We start from the raw sequence: 17,912 nt of genomic DNA, 5'->3' as shown, positions 1-17,912 counted from the left end.
TGGAACACAAATCCTATGAGGAGAGGTTGAGGGAGCTGGGCCTGTTTAGCCTGGAGAAGAGGAGGCTCAGGGGTGATCTTATTACTGTCTACAACTACCTGAAGGGGCATTGTAGCCAGATGGGGGGTGGCCTCTTCTCCCAGGCAACCAGCAATAGAACAAGAGGACACAGTCTCAAGTTGTGCCAGGGGAGGTATAGGCTGGATATTAGGAAGAAGTTCTTCACAGAGAGAGTGATTTGCCATTGGAACGGGCTGCCCAGGGAGGTGGTGGAGGCACCGTCCCTGGGGGTCTTCAAGAAGAGACTGGATGAGGCACTTAGTGCCATGGTCTAGTTGATTGGTTAGGGCTGGGTGATAGGTTGGACTGGATGATCTTGGAGGTCTCTTCCAACCTGGTTGATTCTATGATTCTATGATATGTCAGACTTTCTACTTCACCAAACTATTTAAAGGCTATGCTGTCATCCAGGAAATGCCAACACTTAAGTTTACATGCAAAAGTTTAACTCTTTCTGTTTATGCTGTCCTATCCCCTACTGTTTCATATGTGTTGCATTACATAATACTGAGTAGGAGTCTCTTAAAGGGATTGTTTTCTTTATGATCTGTTCTGAGATGTACCTTCATGTCTGCAAAATATTTAATGCTTACTCTTATTACTTATGTATTGCACTGGAATTCACTTAGTTGCACCATATGTGTGACCCTTAATCACAGAAAAGTACCTCTGGACATCATCTTGGTCAACATTCCTGCTCAAGCAGGGCCACCTAAAGCTGTTTCCCCAGGGCTATAGCCAAATGGCTTCTACTGATATCTTCAGTAGCATATTAGTATTAACTACCAAGAGTTTATTTTATTTTACTCTACTACAAAAATTTATCTGAAGGATTTGACTATATTCTAACACTTTGTGATGATTTTGCAGTTAGTGTATAATATCCAGCATAGAATGCACAGAGCTGTAGAACATTAAATAGAATGGTGTGTTTTCATTGCTTTAAATAGCATGTTTACAGTAATTGACTGTAAATCTGCTTTTAAAAGATGCTTTTATATATAATATTATGATAGGTGGAGAATGGGAAATGGATATAATGTATCTAAAATGAGCATATCTTTTAAATGAGGGAGAAAAACACTTTTTATATTCCAAAAGCAAAATATAATAGTATGTTCTAAACCCACTTGACTTCAGACTTGAGTGAAGCAGAGTTTAATTTAGCTGTAGACATTTTAGAATTCATCAGAATATCTTAAAAAGGAACAATTTTCAACTCTGACATTTAGTAGATTTTTTTTTTTTAGTTGTTATCCTCCTCAACAATGGCAGTTTCAGATTATTTCTGTAACTAAGCAGATACCTGATGCAGGGAAGGAGAATCCAATACTTATGATACTGTCTTTGTAATTTTAAAGGCTTTACAGAGAGTTTAGTCAGGGAAAGCCAGATATAATTTTTCATAGAATCAGCCAGGTTGGAAGAGACCTCCAAGATCATCCAGTCTGACCTAGCACCCAGCCCCATCCAGTCAACTAGACCATGGCACTAAGTGCCTCATTCAGGCTTTTCTTGAACACCTCCAGGGATGGTGACTCCACCACCTCACTGGGCAGCCCATTCCAATGGCAAATCACTCTCTCTATGTATATTTTAGTAAAGAAAATATTAGCTCTGTACTACTTACAGAACTATTTTATCTCTGGACAGTACAGCTAAAACCTTACCATAAGCCAAATCAATATCTTGTTTACTTTGTGGCATGAATGACTGACTTGAATAAAATTTCATTCACAGAAGAAATATAAAGGTTGCACAAATTTTCTAAAGAAAAAAATGGCATAACACTTATGTAGTTCCAACTAAATGGTATCAAGAAACACCAGAGCACATTTAAATGGATGCCACAAAGTACCTGTTTGCAATTATTGCCAGCTTACAGAAGTTTCTAAGACAAATTTATCATCTTAGTTGTCATATTAGTATTCAATCCTAACATAGCTTGTTGTATTTACTTGCAATCCTATACTATTCAAAGACTTTATACTTTAATCATGTCTTCCAAGATGGTTTGTACCATGTAAGCAGTTTACACCACTCAGATTTGTAGGTGAAAAAAACAGATTGCTCTTTAAAACACAGCTTAGGCAAGTTTTTTATCCAGAGTGTTGTCAGGTCTTGCATATTATTGGCAGAGATTGCACAATATTTTAAACCTCTTTTTATTCCTTTGAAGGCTTCCAGGCTTCCAATGTCAATAATTATAGTTGGGGTAGGACCAGCAGAATTTGATGGTAAGTGTCCCAGTGTTTTGCCTGGATTATTTTTATATCTATTTACAGTTTAGCAATATGTAGCGTTTCAAACAAACACTGTTCTTTAAAAGAACATAACATGGAGGAAGCAGTAAGCACTGTTGACATTTCCAGCTGGATTGATTGATGACTCAGTATGATTACAAGCTACCATGTGGAGCTGGGGAGGCCCTCGGGCTCTCTGTTCGAGTCACAGAACCATATGGGGACTCAGCATTTACAGAACTCCAGAGGATGAGTGGGAAAAAAACCCCAACAGTACAGTGAATTAAGTATACTCAGATAATGTTGAATTTCTTCAACATGGATATTTAGTTGCCTTGTGAAGTGTTAGTTGACTGGAATTATTGATCATCTGTTCTTATTGCGGTAATAAAATACTGAGAAGACTAAATATATTTTAGGAGATGATCTGGGTTATTTTCACAAGAGAGCCTTCTTGAGAGAATATTACAGCAGAAGATAAAAATCCAGGATTATTCACATATTCTTTCATGTGATTCTCTATTGCAATAATGAAGATGCTTTGGTTATTTGGACTAAGTGCCATCATGTGTATCACTGCACTGTCAAGTGTAGGCATTCCCTGTATATCTATTCCTCAAAGTCCTACATTCTTTCTTTTGTCATTCAGGTACTTCTGATTAGACAGCATGCATGCTTTTGTACATGAAATTTACTTAGTACTACCAGAGATGTGTAATGGAAATAGTCACCAATAACTGTACATGCTAATTCTTGTACAGATATCCTAAGAATAGAGAAATGAGGCAGGGAAAAATAGCACACATGCGTAAGATTTATCGAGGGTTGACTGACCTATGCTTTTTGGCAGGTAGTGTGTTAGTGATAATTTTAAGTATCTTATTCTTTGAAGAGATTGTTCAGGTGTATACCACATGCAATGAGAATGGACAGTTTGTCTTCATAAATGCATATGAGGGAAATCTGCAATCTTTGTTTCTACCTCAGAGAATTACAACTTTAGTGGCACATTACTTACTTTTTTCTCACCCCACCTTTCTCCCTGTTTGTCCAGTCTGTGGGTTTGCTCAGGCTCCCTTTAACTCAGTCAGATTCTGTCTTTACTTCTGAATGTTGTCTTTGGAGAGCTCTGTCTTGGGGTGTCCTCTCTGTTGCTTCCTTTAAGGCAGGATCCTCTTTGTACATGCAGATAGTTTCCATGTTTGGACCCACAGTCTTTTGAGTGTAATGCCTAAGTGAAATTTACCTGTCAAATCTGTAGTTCCGAGGACAGAGCAATTACTTTTCTATCTGCAGAAACTCCCTCTGGAAAAACTAAGATTATGTCTTATGTGGATGCTGAAGGCATGTGTGGGTGTGGGAAGGTGTATCTTTTGGGCACAGTGCCTTACAATTCAAATGCCAGTCAAGCCTCAGTTCTGCTGTAGAGAGACTGAACTACTCCTCTCTGAGATACCACTGCCTCCTAGATCTCTCAGCCACCCAGAGAGGTTCTTAAAAGTATGGAGCTCAGATAGATACACATATATTTGACAGAGCTTCACATAAGGATATGAGGATGACCACAACAGGTCAGATGAAGGCTGTCTTGCCCTGTATTCTGCATCTGACATGGCCACGGCTGGGTATCTAGAGCTCATTAAAAACAGAATAAGCAAATATGATACTTCTCTGAATGCTGCTTTTATCTTTGACTTTCCTAAGCAGGATGTGCTTCATGGCTATTTCAAAAATAGTCAGTGGATCTCTCCTTCAAGTACTTATTCAGCCTTCTGATTTGAACACGTGTACAACATGGTCTGTACCCCACAGGCCTACTGAAATTTGCTTTGAACAAATACACTCCTTTGTTTGGCTTGTTTGGCTCCTGATAGCATCATTTATGCTTTCTACATCATGCACTGGAAGAGCTAGTTTTTTAAATGCTGGTTTCAGTAAACTCATCTCAGGTTGCAGACTCCTGAGAAGCTCAGTGATGCAGGGGCTGGATTTTCACAGTGAATACTAAAAGAATGATTGTAAAATTGCAGAGCCAGTAGCTGAGCAATAATCTGTGATCTCAAGTCCATCCATTTCAACACTGAACAGAGGGCACATATGCCTTTCTACCTAGAATGGCTTCTGGTTATCTGGAAAATTTTATGGAGTTTTCCAGGATCCTGCAGGTACACAACTTGCCCAATAAATTTATATTCATTTTTTTAAGAACTCCTCATTGCTTTGCATTAGGAGTCATCACTTTCACAGCATGAATAGAAGTTATTCCTTCTTTGTACTCTATCCTGTGATATCCCCTGTAAGAATAATCACTGAAGATGAACTCTGCTCCATCTGTGAAAGTATAAATAGCTTTACCAAAAGAGATGTACTTGTTTGTTTGAGAGCTGGAAGGATAAGGACTTATCATTGTCTTGTTTGTTCTGAAGATGGCAATAAAGTCAAAAAGTATGTATTGCCATCATGAAAAAGTGCAAAATAATTACCAAGCATGATATGTTTTATAGTTCAAATGATCTTAAAGAGTTCCTTAAATTACAGTAGTTGGTTTTATTGCCCTGGAGTGTAAACTGATAAAGGTTTTCACTGTAAGCTTGTTTTTGTTGTGTAGCTGAACTCATAGATAAATTAATTTTGGTGTTTTGTTGGTTGTTTTTTTAAGCTATGGAAGAACTGGATGGTGATGTAGTGAGGATTTCTTCAAGAGGAAAATTTGCAGAAAGAGACATTGTGCAGGTAGGAGAGAAAATTTAGCCTAATGGTTAGATTTAACTGATTCTGTTTATTGTGAATTCTTGTTTCTAACTATATTCCTACCTTTCACGTTACCTTAGCACTGGCATACTTTATCTTGGAATGTTCATAACAAGTCTGTGATACATGTAAACCTTTATATAACATATAATAGTGGAGCTGCATTTGTTATTCTGAGTTGCTTCTGTGCTGCAGTTTCACTGTAATTCCATAAAGAAAACCATTGACATTTGTAGAAGCTGGAGATACCCAGACTTCTAGCAAGTGTGTCTGAGATAACCTTAGTTATCTCAGACACTTGCCTCTAAATGACAGTCCAGGAGACCATCAGTGCCTCATACTGCCTGTGTTGCATCTGCCCCATAGAATCACGCAGATATCTCATGCTTTATAATGAACCTCAGATAATAGCTGGAACAAGTTGGCCAGAGAGGTTTTTGATGTCCCATCCCTGGAAACATTCAAAGCCAGGTTGAACAGGGCTCTGAGCAACCTGATCTGTTTGAAGATGTCCCTGCTTGCTTATTGCAAGGGCGACTGGACTAAGTGACCTTTAATGATCCCTTCCAATCCACACTTCCAAGCCAATCCATTTTTTAACGTGACTGAACAAATCCAAAGTCCTGTGGTTCTGTTCCTGTTCTCTACAGTCATTCAGTCAGCCCATTAGTTGTCATTCAAACCTATGCAACCACTGGCAGGGTGGTATAGCAGTTTTGGATGTGTGTACACAAGCACTGTAATTCCTTTTCCCCTCAGAGGTACTAGATTTCTAGAACTCCACAGGTTGTCCAAAGTAGCTACTCCATCCATGGTCCAGGCAGCCCATCTTGCATCCTGATTACCTTGCCGCCTGGACAGAGGGCTGGAGTTCCTCTCCTATGAAGACAGACAGAGAGTTAGGGCTGTTAAGTCTGGAGAAGAGAAAGCTCTGAGGAGACCTTACTGTGGCCTTCCAGTATCTGAAGGGGGCCTACAGGAAAGATGGCAAGGGACTCTTTAGGATGTTGGGTAGTGATAGGGGAAATGGAGCAAAACTAGAAAAGGGTAGATTCAGACTGGGTGTTAGGAAGAAGTTCTTCATTATAAAGGTGGTGAGACACTAGAACATGTTGCCCAGGGAGGTGGTGGAAGCTCCACCCCTGGAGGTCTTTAAGGCAAGGCTGGATGTGTCTCTGAGCAACCTAGTTTAGTTGGCCATTGGCAGGAAGGCTGGAACTAGATGATCCTTGAGGTCTCTTCCAGTCCTGGCAATTCTGTGTTTCTATATGCCAGTCTTAAAGCTTTTTCGAGCAATAAACCTTATGCCAATGCTACAGATGTGGGGAGCAGTAGCTTGAAAGCTGCTCAGCAAAAAAGGAAAAGAGGGTGTTGGTTAACGGGCAGCTGAATATGGGCCAGCAGTGTGCCCAGGTGGCAAAGACCAACAGTATCCTGGCTTGTGTCAGAAGTAACATGGTCAGTAGGCTTTAGGAAGTGATTGTGCCCCTGTACTCAGCACTGGTGAGGCCACACCTGAAATACTGTGCTCAGTTTTAGGCTCTTCACTAAAAGAAGGACGTTGAGTTGCTGGAGCACGTCCAGAGAAAGGCAATGGAATTGGTGAAGGGGCACAAGTCCTGTGAGGAGCAGCTGAGGGAATTAGGATTGTTTAGCCTGGATAAATGGAGGCTGAAGGGAGACCTTATTGTTCTCTAATACCATCTAAAAGGAAATTGTAGTAAGGTGGGGATTAAGCTCCCAAGTAATAAGTGAATAGGGCAAAAGGAAATGGCCTCAAGTTGTGCCAGGGGAGGTTTGGATTGGAAATTCAATGCTTGACAATCCTTGTGGTAAAGTGTTTCTGAAACAGGTTGCCCAGGGAAGTAGTTGAGTCACCATCCCTGGAGATGTGCACATGGAGACAATGCTTAATGACATGGTTTGGCAATGGGCAGTGCTAAGTTAATGGCTGGGCTCAATGATCTGAAAGGTGTTTTTCAACCTAAGCGATTCTGTAATTCTGTAAATACTATGTTAAAAATCCCTCTGATTTATTTCCTAAATGGTAATCAGAAATGAGAATGTTACCATCATAATCTGTATGGATATACATTGAAGTCACATTTTCCTGAATTACTTTCCTAGTGCTTGAAATGTCTTGTTAATAATTTCAGCAACGTTCAGAGCTGATGGGAGAGTGACATAAGAGTAAGACATGCTAGCTGCTAGTCAGTGTTGTTAAAGAGGTAATTATAAAAGCAGGGGTAAGGAGGAGCTGGATAGCTGAACAGGAGGCAAGAAATAATGTTCCTCATTTTGTCAAGGCCTTTCTGATGTTCCTTGGTAAGCCAGACTGGGCTAGAGAAGGGATTATCTGTAATGTGCTGTGTTACGTATGTCAGTGCTATTCAATGGGGCAATATGTGGAGATCTGATTCCAGAACTAGAAATGCTTCTGAACCCCAAACCAGGCTTTTCCTGCAAAGCCCTGTGCCATGTCAGGCTTTTTAAAGCTAATTCACTTATGTTTAAATGCATTCAAAGATGCATAACGTAATTATACATCATTTCTCCAAGCAACAAATGTTTTTACAGTCAAAGAGAATAAATGGAGAGAGTTCTTCAAATGTTACAAACAAGATTTGTGAAAATGCTTTGCATTGGAAATATTCTAGTTCCTGATGGGAAATACAAAATACTATGCAGTGAATAGCCTTTGGTATTGCTTTAGAATTCCTTGCATAACAGAAATGTAATAAAATGTTTATTTACTATTCACACGTTTCAATTAGAACTTTACCTGAAGCCATACTGAATTACCTGAAGAAGGCAGTAGCAGGAGCAGTGTGGCCAGTAGGATGAGGGAGGTTATTCTTCCCCTGTACTCAGCACTGGTCAGGCCACACCTTGAGTACTGTGTATGGTTCTGGGCTCCTGAATTCAAGAGAGATGTTGAGATACTGGAACTTATCCAGAGAATGGCAACAAAGCTGGTGAGAGGCCTGGAGGAGAGGCTGAGGGAGCTGCGGTTGTGTAGCCTGGAGGAGAGGAGGCTCAGGGGTGACCTCATTGCTGTCTACAACTACCTAAAAGGAGGCTGCAGCCAGGTGGGGTCTCTTCTCCCAGGCAACCAGCAACAGAATGAGAGGACACAGTCTCAAGTTGTGCCGGGGGAGATATAGGCTGGATGTTAGGAAGAAGTTCTTCCCAGAGAGAGTGATTGGCATTGGAATGGGCTGCCCAGGGAGGTGGTGGAGGCACCGTCCCTGGAGGTGTTCAAGAAAAGACTGGATGAGGCACTTAGTGCCATGGTCTGGTTGACTGGATAGGGCTGGGTGCTAGGTTGGACTGGATGATCTTGGAGGTCTCTTCCAACCTTGTTCATTCTATTATTCTATTTGTGCTCTTTTCCTGTCAAAATACTAACAAATAGTTAAAAACAAATAAGAAGGGATAATGTCAAACCCTTTAGGTTTGGTATTACCTTTATTTTATATCTGGCAAGGTAAAACTGATTTGCATTTTTAAAATCAACTACTCAAATAGAGATGTTTTCTTTTTTCCTGTGTTAGGTTAGATAAAATTAGCTGGTGAAATTAACTGTTAAACAGCATTGTGAAATGCCCTTCTGCTAAAAGCGAGTCCCTATCTATTCTATTTACTGCAAACTACAGTTCCTTCAAAGGCATGACCTTCTTTGTTTCCTCCTTGCTTGTACACATACTCATTGTAGGGAGATTGTATTACATGCCAATTCTTGCTCAATTTATTTAGTCAGATGTATTCTCACAGAAAGTTGATGTCATTCAAGAAGGACAACTACTTGAAACAGGCTTGTGAAAACTGCTAGAGGTTTGGGGTTTTTTTTATGAAACAGAGGAATCAGTACTAATAAATGTCACAGGATGTGCTTAGGTCTTGTATTGGGAAGTTACCGGATAAGCACTGAAATAGTGAAGGCAGTTAGTTATGGAACTACATACACATAGAATCATAGAATCAACCTGGTTGGAAGAGACCTCGAAGATTATCCAGTCCAACCTATCCCCAGCCCTATCCAGTCAACTGGACCATGGCACTAAGCTTCCTGGCTTAATACTCTGAAAATCAGGTTCTTTTTTGCCTCTTGTTCTCCTGCCCATATGCCTGATACATTCTTGGACACAACACAACAAAGAGGTATAGGATGTCCCTACCTGGAATAAAGGCTGCTCTCATTGAACAGTGGCTGACTGCTCATAGTGTTGTTGACTATGGGAGCCTGTGCTAGCTGGCTCCCCTTGAGCAGCAAGGTAGGACTAAAGAATCTCACTGTAGAGGTCACTTCTAGCTTCAAGGGTTCTGTGACTGAGCAGTCATTTGAGTAGTCATTTTCTAAGCAACTGCAGATTAACTGCTTCCTGGAGAAGTGCTCTAAGCAGTAGCACTTAGTTTGGTGACAGGTTCCAGTTTGATTTAACATAGTTCAAATACCTGTAGCCTTTTTCCTGGTAATTTGAGATCCTTTTTCAGGAGAGTTATGCAAAGAGTCATCTCTTAATTGAATTAAAAACACCTTTTAGCAGAAGACCAATGCCTAAACAGATTTTGTAAGTTCAGGGTGAAAAGTGTTTCCTAAAGGTGTTGTAAGAATTAAGTTCACATTTGCTATTCCTAATATATTTGGTTTGGGTTTTCTTTTGTGTGTGTTATTTACTGGTTTTGTTGTGGGGTTTTTGGTTTGGGGTTTTTTGTGTTTGTGGTTTTTTTCCCCAAGAGATTTTTGTTTGTTTAATATAAATAGGAGATTTGTTTATTTCTATCCTCTTTGTAAAACTTGTGTGATCTCTGAAATACAGTGTAGGCTAGACTGTAATTCAGTGATCTCCTAAATCTTGAGAATTAAATGCTTTTTAGAATAGTGGAATTTAGCCAGCAGCTAAGAAATCAAAACTTCAAGAATGCAAAATTTGTCTGGTTGCTACAGTGAGTCTTCAGGTATTAGAGTTGTGATGGTTTGAATCAGGACAAAATGGGTTGAACTGAACCAGTGGGTTAACCTGGCTGTTTTACCAACACAGAAGTGAGGGGAAAGTAATACACACAAACTCAAGATTGAGACAACAAAGGTGAGATAAGAATAGAGTTTGCTGATCAAGAATCAGATAAACATGGTACAAAATGCATAATTACCATAGTCTACTTGCAGAAAAAGCAGGGCACAAAGCAGCAGTAAGCAGAAGCAAGCAAGACAAAAGCCTTAACCAGAAAACTACTCCCCCATCCCTCCTTGTCCCACTGCCATCCTAGCAGAAAAAACCAACACCCAAGAACCTGGAACCCAGAAATAGCAACGGGAACAGGAAGCCTCCCATGTTGCAATCTGAACTTCAAGCCCCATCATACTTTGCTACAGTTAGCACTTTGACATTTTTGAAGCTGGCATGACTGCAGCATGTTATGATTAACAGCAGCAGGTTCAGTGACAGAATCCAGCCAGAAGACGAGAGATATGTGAGTCTGACTTCTCAGTTCTAGTTTTATCCTGGAGCACAGCAGTTAATACATCTCCTCTGTTTGTGAGGTAAGGGAAGGCATCATTAGGCTTTGACTTCCAGCATAGCATAGCCTAACATATCAGTACCAGAAGTAGCTTTGGACATTAAATTGCAATGTTGGAAGGTCACCCTGCTGTTGCCCTGAGATAGGCTCCAAATTCTGAGCAAGAAGCAGAATTTCAAACCAGCCCTTCCCTTTGGCATAACTTAGTAGCCAGCTGAACTCTTTTCATATCTCTGCACGCTCTCTGTTGTGAATAAAAACTAAGGAGCCTAAATTGTTTCTTTTTTTTCTGTAGTAATAGCACAGGCATCTAATTTGCTATTACAGAACCTAAGCCAGAGCTGGGTGCCTAACTTTGTAGGTGTTGCAGATGGCCATCAAGATCCTTTTTGAAGTCAACTCTTTTTGCTTTATTTCTTTATCCATGTGTTAGTAGCATGTAAAAAGCATTCAAGTGGTTCATAGTTCTACTAGATCCAATGCAGAATGGCCAACAATACTCACTTCAGATGGCAAAAATCCTACTCACAGACTGCCAGAGCAAAGGCAGTCTGTTAGGAGAACCTCACAAGAAGGAAATAGAAGCTAGGAGTAGCTTTCTAAAACTGAATTACCTTCTTGTATGAAAAGAGTTGAGAGATAAACCAACTGTATTAATGAAACACACAATTAGCAGTCTGAGCTAGTCAAGGCTTATGTGAAGAATTTCATCCAAGTGAAAGCATGGTACTGTTTCTATCAGAAGACAGATTCCTCTTTTAATGGGTAAGTATATGTAAAATACATAATATGAAGTACAAAATACATATATATATATAAAATATGTAAGGTAGCAGATTCATGTACTCTAACTCCCTAGATAAAACTTTCTATTGTATTCTGTGCCTGCGTACTGACCTGTGTGAATGTCTCTCTTGTTTTGTAGTTTGTGCCATTCCGAGATTATATTGACAGAAGTGGAAACCACGTGCTAAGCATGGCAAGACTCGCTAAAGATGTTTTAGCTGAGATCCCAGAGCAGTTTCTGTCCTACATGAGAGTCAGAGGAATAAAGCCATCACCTGCACCGCCGCCCTATACACCTCCAATTCATGTGTTGCAGACTCAGATATGACTGCTCCACAGTGTTTAGCAGTTGTCACAAGGCAAGAGTCTCTGGATGCAGCAGTAGCTTCTGATAACTTCTTGGAGCTAGAAAAGTTGTCTTCACATACCAAAATTCTCCTATGGTTGCATGAGCAACTGGAAAGCTTATAAATGCTAGGAGCAAATATTGATGTTCTGACTCTTTTGGTTTGGGTTTGGCTTTGGGGTTTTTGTTTGGTCGTTGTGGGTTGGTTTTGTTTACAGAACTCCCTACTTTTTTTGGTGTATTTATTGGAGGGGAAAGCACAAGTCACGATTTCAACTCAGAAGATACTGTCCTCTCTGAATATTGTGTGTACATAAATGTACAGGTATGCTGTTAACTCTGTATCAATGTTTACATGTCACTATTTTTAAATTTCAGTACTTTTATAACTATTCTTAAGAATAAAAGTTTGGAATATTGACTCACGTGTCTTCTAACTTGCAATAGTTTGTCACAAGGTAACAAGAGAAGCAATATCTCTTTGAATGTTTGTCCAGACAAATACAAATGAAAGCTAAGAAGGGGACAAACCCGTGTTTTCCAATACCTGAGTTCAGTGCTCAGTAATCCATTCATCTCACAGTTTGAGAATACACACCTAAAATGTGAAGAAAACATCATTTCATAGACTTATGACTAACTCCAAACTTTTGAGGGGGAGGTATGTGTATTTTTTCAGAGATTCTTCAATTTCTAAGTTTACCTAAGTTTACAGATTGTTTTTTTACAACAAGTTTCTGAAGCAAATTCGAAGAGTTACTTGCTCTAAGTGATTAAAGATGATTACCTCAAATCAGAACTATCAGACTATTATAGTTGACTCACTGAGCTCGTTAGACCTTATCATGCATTCCTTAAAGTGCTGGAAATTTTGCATCAGAAAAGTCTTTTGAAGTGATTACAGCAGATATTTTATAACAGACCATTTTAAACTTGATTTTAAACTTTCACTTCTTTTTTTTTTTGTTGTCTAGATTGCCCATTCAAAGGGATGCTGGCTTTTAATATTTGGGTTTGATATTGTCATTTAATCACATTTCCATTCAGGATGCATGAATGATAATGTTAATTAACTGGTGTCAAAATTGCACAGCCGTGTTGCTTTGTGCACAATTTTGTGTACAGAACTACCCAAAAATTTTATTAATATGCCTGTTCATATATATATTTTATATATATATATTAAAAAAAAAATGGTTCTGCATGTACAGTTTTTACCAAATACACAGGTTTGTGAGTTTGTGTCAGGTATATTTTATTTAGAACTAATGGCCTTAAATTTCACAGGAGTCCTGATATGATTGTGAATTGCCTTCAAGTACTGTTAAAACTGAACATCTTAACTTTTTTTTTGTGCGTCACAGTTACAACTGTCTTGTAGCAGAACTTTTTTCTTTGTGTATAACCTGTTTACTATTTCTGTTTCTTACTACTGTATGTTGTAATGTACAGTAAAAAGAAAATTAAGGTGCATTTTTTTAGGCATGAAAAGTTTTTGACAGAAAACATATCTTCAATGTTAATGGCATATAACTATATAAATGCAGAAGCTTCCAGTTTTAAATATGTTTCACTTCCTTTAGCTATCTCACGTGGAAAATTACTTTTTTGAGATAATTATTCTATTAGTAAACAAACAAAAAAAGCTTTGCAAAAATAAATCTTGTTTTATTTTTATTTGAAAACAGTTTTTACATAAGTATGGACTTTAATTTTCTCACCAAGATTTGTATTTCTTAGTGGATTGATGTTGCATGAATGGAGTTTGATACTTGGCAACTACCAATTCTGATGAAAGTGCATCATAAAGTTTAAATCTACTGAATGGTGGTGGTGTTCTCCTTCCATCTTCTGCATTTCTTTTCATACTTACGGTGTTGGCACTTCAGAAACAATGTTAACATTAGAAACCTATTTCACTTGGCTGGACACGTTTATGCCAGCACTTGTACTGGTTCCCATTGGCCCATGTACTTAACAGGTTCTCATTCTAAGGCAAAAACTACAAACTTTACTTTTTGTTTGATACTTTAATAGTAGTGTGATGGTTTGGGCTCTTACCCGCCCCCCCACACGTTTGGAATTGCCCCAGCTAACTCAGACGGCCTCTGGGAATATAAATGAAGCTATTTATTTTACAGCAGCAAATATACAAGCAGCTATTTACAATATACACAGTTATATACAGAAATATACAAAGGATAAACAATACAGAAGCACAACTCCCCTCCCAGAAACCTGAGTCCCCAGGAGGGGCTCTCAAACCACCCCTCCCCTTGCCCTCTCAACCTTACCCCAGTTCTCAGGAAGAAGAGAGGTGCAGCCAAGAGGTTAGGGAGCAAGGTTAGTGGGAGCAGGGTGAATGAGATGTGACCAGGTCTGAAGGCAAAGGCAGAATGAAAGACAAAATGGAGAATGTTTTACTTCTTCTTCCCAGAGTTCTCAGCATGACTGAGCAAAGAGACACAATTGTTTTTCATTTCACTGCCCATTATCTAGTTCTTTTACCAAAACATTCTAGCTTGCTTCTAACTAGCACAAGTAGGTTCTGGTTAAATGAGAGTTAATAATCCAAATAGCAGTTGAAAAACTAATATAGCAGCGCCGTGAGTTTATAAAGAGGTAGCAGAATTAATGGGATTGAATAACAGTCTTCTAGTCCCCAGAAGATTTTTTTTTAACCCTATAGTTCTCAACCTGGGACAAGCAGATAAGGATCTTCTAAAGATAGGGATTACCTAATCAGTTTTTTTTGCTCTCTCCAATCTAGTGCCAGCCTATTCTATTGTGCACTGCTGATTTTACTTCTGTTTGATACTAGCTTCTAAGTCTAACTTTTAAGGGAAAGAAATAGCTGTGATCAGTGACTAAGTACACTAGTGGGAAAAGGAGATTTTTTTTCCCAGTCCTATGCCAATCCCTGTGTCTTTGAGATCTTGATTCTGTAATGTGTATGACTTAAGTAGGGACAGATGAAATTCACTCCAGAACACTTCATTAAATGGCTGAAACAAGCAGAATGATAAATGATTATCATCTTCAAGAACTAATAAAAGGACAAATTATGTCAATGCAGTGGCAAACCAGGGAGAATAGTAACAGGCTGTTATGACTGTATCAGAAGTCCTTCAAACAGAAAAAAACAACAATAATAGAGGGGAGGAATATGTTGCTGTGGATAAATGTAAAAGGTGTGAAAAAAGACAGAAACCACAGTGTAAGTTATGACTTATAAAGCCCAGTAAAACCATGCTAGAAAGGGAGGGAAATTTGACTCCATGATGCAACAAAAGCATAAACAAATAGTAAGCCCAGGGAAAACTGAAATGCTCAATGTCCTTCTCCTTCAGACTTCACAGAAGATGGATAATCAAAGAATTAAGTAGTCAGCTGAAAAATACATTCTAGACCTTGGTTTACACCTACCAAAAAAAAAAAAAAACAACCCAACCCCCTGAACCAGTTTTTTTGAAAAGCAATAGAATGAGCTTCAGAATAAAAGTGAGAAACAGCTTCTTCAACGTGACATTTTAAAAGCAAAGCTGGAGCTCACAGGCCTCATTTGAGGTGCTATGAAATAATACAGACCTGATTAGACTGTTCAGAACAATGCTATCAGTCTTTCATCATCAAGCTGGAAAAATCCAGCTAGTGACATTCCACAGAGACTGTCCTGCCTTTGGTATTATTCAGCTAGTTCCATTGATGATGTAGTATATAAAAGATGGTTATTAAATTAGCAGCTTAATATAAACTAGACGTAGTTTAATCACTCACACGGAGGGGGTTAAAACTTGCATTTATTTCTATGAATTAGAAAAAATACCTGAAAGAGGAGAAATTCAACCAGGAAGAATAAGTAAGAGGAGTTACATAACAAAAATGTACTATGCAGCTGCAGCAGTTTCTGGCTGCACAGCAATTCTGCAAAACACTGATTTATAGTGGATCACACCAGACATTGAGAGGAAGGTGCCTAGGTGGAAATTTTGAATATATGCTAGCTGATAGAATCCTTTGCATTGTGCTCAAAATAGTAAGGCCTCAGCTAGTGCACCAGGTTCAGTTCTGAGACATCCAATAAGATGTAGGGCACCTGGAAAAGGCCAACAAGGACTGCTGGAACAAATTGGGCAAATTATCAGGGAAGGTATCACAGTATCAGCAAGGTTGGAAGAGACCTCATAGATCATCAAGTCCAACCCTTTACCACAGAGCTCAAGGCTAGACCATGGCACCAAGTGCCACGTCCAATCCTGCCTTGAACAGCCCCAGGGACAGCAACTCCACCACCTCCCTGGGCAGCCCATTCCAGTGTCCAATGACTCTCTCAGTGAAGAACTTTCTCCTCACCTCCAGCCTAAGTTTCCCCTGGCGTAGCTTGAGGCTGTGTCCTCTCGTTCTGGCATTTGCCTTCAGGCCAGAGGTTGTCTGTTGTCTCTATCTTTTTTTATGACCACAGTGAACCACCACAGCAAGGGTCACTGCACGAGATCAGGATAAGCCCCACCAATTTGTTGGGGAGCAGGTTGATGCCAATGCAACAGAAATAGTATGATGAGGAACTGACCATGCCTGGTCACGCCGTTAGTCTGCTTATGGTTTTCACAGGAAATGCATTCTTACTTTCTTTTAAAATGTTCTATGGCAGTAGTACAAATTTTCTTCATCACTACAGTGGATTATTGCTTCTTTTCCACTGGGTTGATGCTGCATATTTTCAGGTTTTATTTCAAGCCAGCATTGCGCATTTATGTTCATTGCCATTAGAGAGAGAGTAAGCGTAGCTGAGTGCTGTATTCAGGCTGAGCATGGAAACATAGGGTACAGAGTACTACATTTCCTTCTACAGCCAAACATCTGACAATAATAAGCTTTATTATTAGGAGTTTTACTTGATGCTTTTATTTTGTAAACAATCAAAGATGTGGATGTGGCTGAGCTTTTTTTGGTAGCTATTTCTTGCTGCAGGTGCATGACTGCTGTAAGATACCTGCCTCACAAGCATGCAGCGTGATTCCCTGTGCTGTGGGTGCTGGGACAGCCTTCCCGAGCCACAGCAGGCTGTGCCTTTAGACTGTCCATCGTTTCTGCACTGGGCTGTTGCCCAGGGAACAAAAATTCTACCAAGCCTTGAAAGGGACGTGATTGTCATAATTACTAGGCTGCCTCCTGCGTGTCCCAGTGCCACAGGCTGTTATGTAGTTATGTGTGCTTCAAGCCGATCATGAAATCAAAGCAATCGACAGCATGTGCAAAGTGATTAGCACTGAACACTGTCTTCAACTAAGTGGGACATCAGGATGCAATCACCAGCCAAAGGGAATCCACGGGGAAGTGAATTGGCAACTTTCTGCGAGCAGAAAAGTATTGCAGACTGGGGAATTCTCTGCAGAGAAGTCATGAAATACTTCTGCTGGGACTGGCACAAAGCCCCCAGAACTATGGGAGTGAACACACAGGCTTGAGTGCTTGCTTTCTGCGAGCAGGAGGGAACAGAAAATATCAATAGGTTGTGATACCTGGAGGAAAAAGGGGGAGCTTATGACTCTTTCTGGCTATTGGTGTCATTAATGCAATTAACAAAAGGATTAGAGGCTGTGTTTATAAATGTAAGGAATATATTGGCCTGCCAGGGCTGTGGGCTGTGATGCCTGATTAGCAGTCAAAAATGCTTTTGCTTAAGTGGAAGGAAAGTCAGGAATCAGTAAGATAAGCTGCTGTGGGGAAAGAAATGGAAAATACAGCGTTCAGGAGGGAAATAAATAAGAACAAATTAAATGAAAATGAAAAATACCTGGATAGACAGCAGTCCTGGATTTAATAATCTGCAGATTACAGCTAGGCTCCATATAGAGTATGAATTAAACTGCAATCCTGCTGCATAAAAAGCAAAGATGTTAACAGTGGTTTCGTTCACATGGGGAGGGAGCTAATCACTGCTCCAGGCTGATGCTGAACCTTAGCTTGACACTCTGTCTGGGCCATGGGGCCACATTTTCAGGATGATGCAGGCAGTTTTGAAAGACCTCACAAGAGGGGAAAAAAATTGGTTTATAATCTGTGAGGGGAAAAAAAATGTATTTGAGTATGTCTCATATGCAAAAGACCAGAGGGACTGTGCCAACATAGCAAAGAAGTGCTATGATGAGCTATTCTCAAAGGTCAGCAATGACAGGTGACATTTTTGGCAGCAAGGAAGG

General features: G+C 39.7%; 1 protein-coding gene across 2 annotated transcripts in view; it reads left to right on the top strand.

Moving 5' to 3' along the window:
- Positions 1-13,534, top strand: part of CPNE8 (copine 8) — a 92,160-nt gene extending 78,626 nt beyond the window's left edge. For both annotated transcript variants that reach the window (XM_064142468.1, XM_064142467.1), the window contains 3 exons: positions 2,240-2,297; positions 4,963-5,036; positions 11,503-13,534. In XM_064142468.1, coding sequence (XP_063998538.1) covers positions 2,240-2,297; positions 4,963-5,036; positions 11,503-11,691 — 321 coding nt within the window. In that variant the 3' untranslated portion in view covers positions 11,692-13,534. The remainder of the gene's footprint in view (positions 1-2,239; positions 2,298-4,962; positions 5,037-11,502) is intronic.
- The last annotated feature ends 4,378 nt before the right edge of the window (positions 13,535-17,912 follow it).

This window comes from Pogoniulus pusillus, chromosome 4 (assembly GCF_015220805.1).
Source record: "Pogoniulus pusillus isolate bPogPus1 chromosome 4, bPogPus1.pri, whole genome shotgun sequence".
NCBI classification, from domain to species: Eukaryota; Metazoa; Chordata; class Aves; order Piciformes; family Lybiidae; genus Pogoniulus; species Pogoniulus pusillus.
This window is presented reverse-complemented; position numbering and strand designations above follow the sequence as displayed.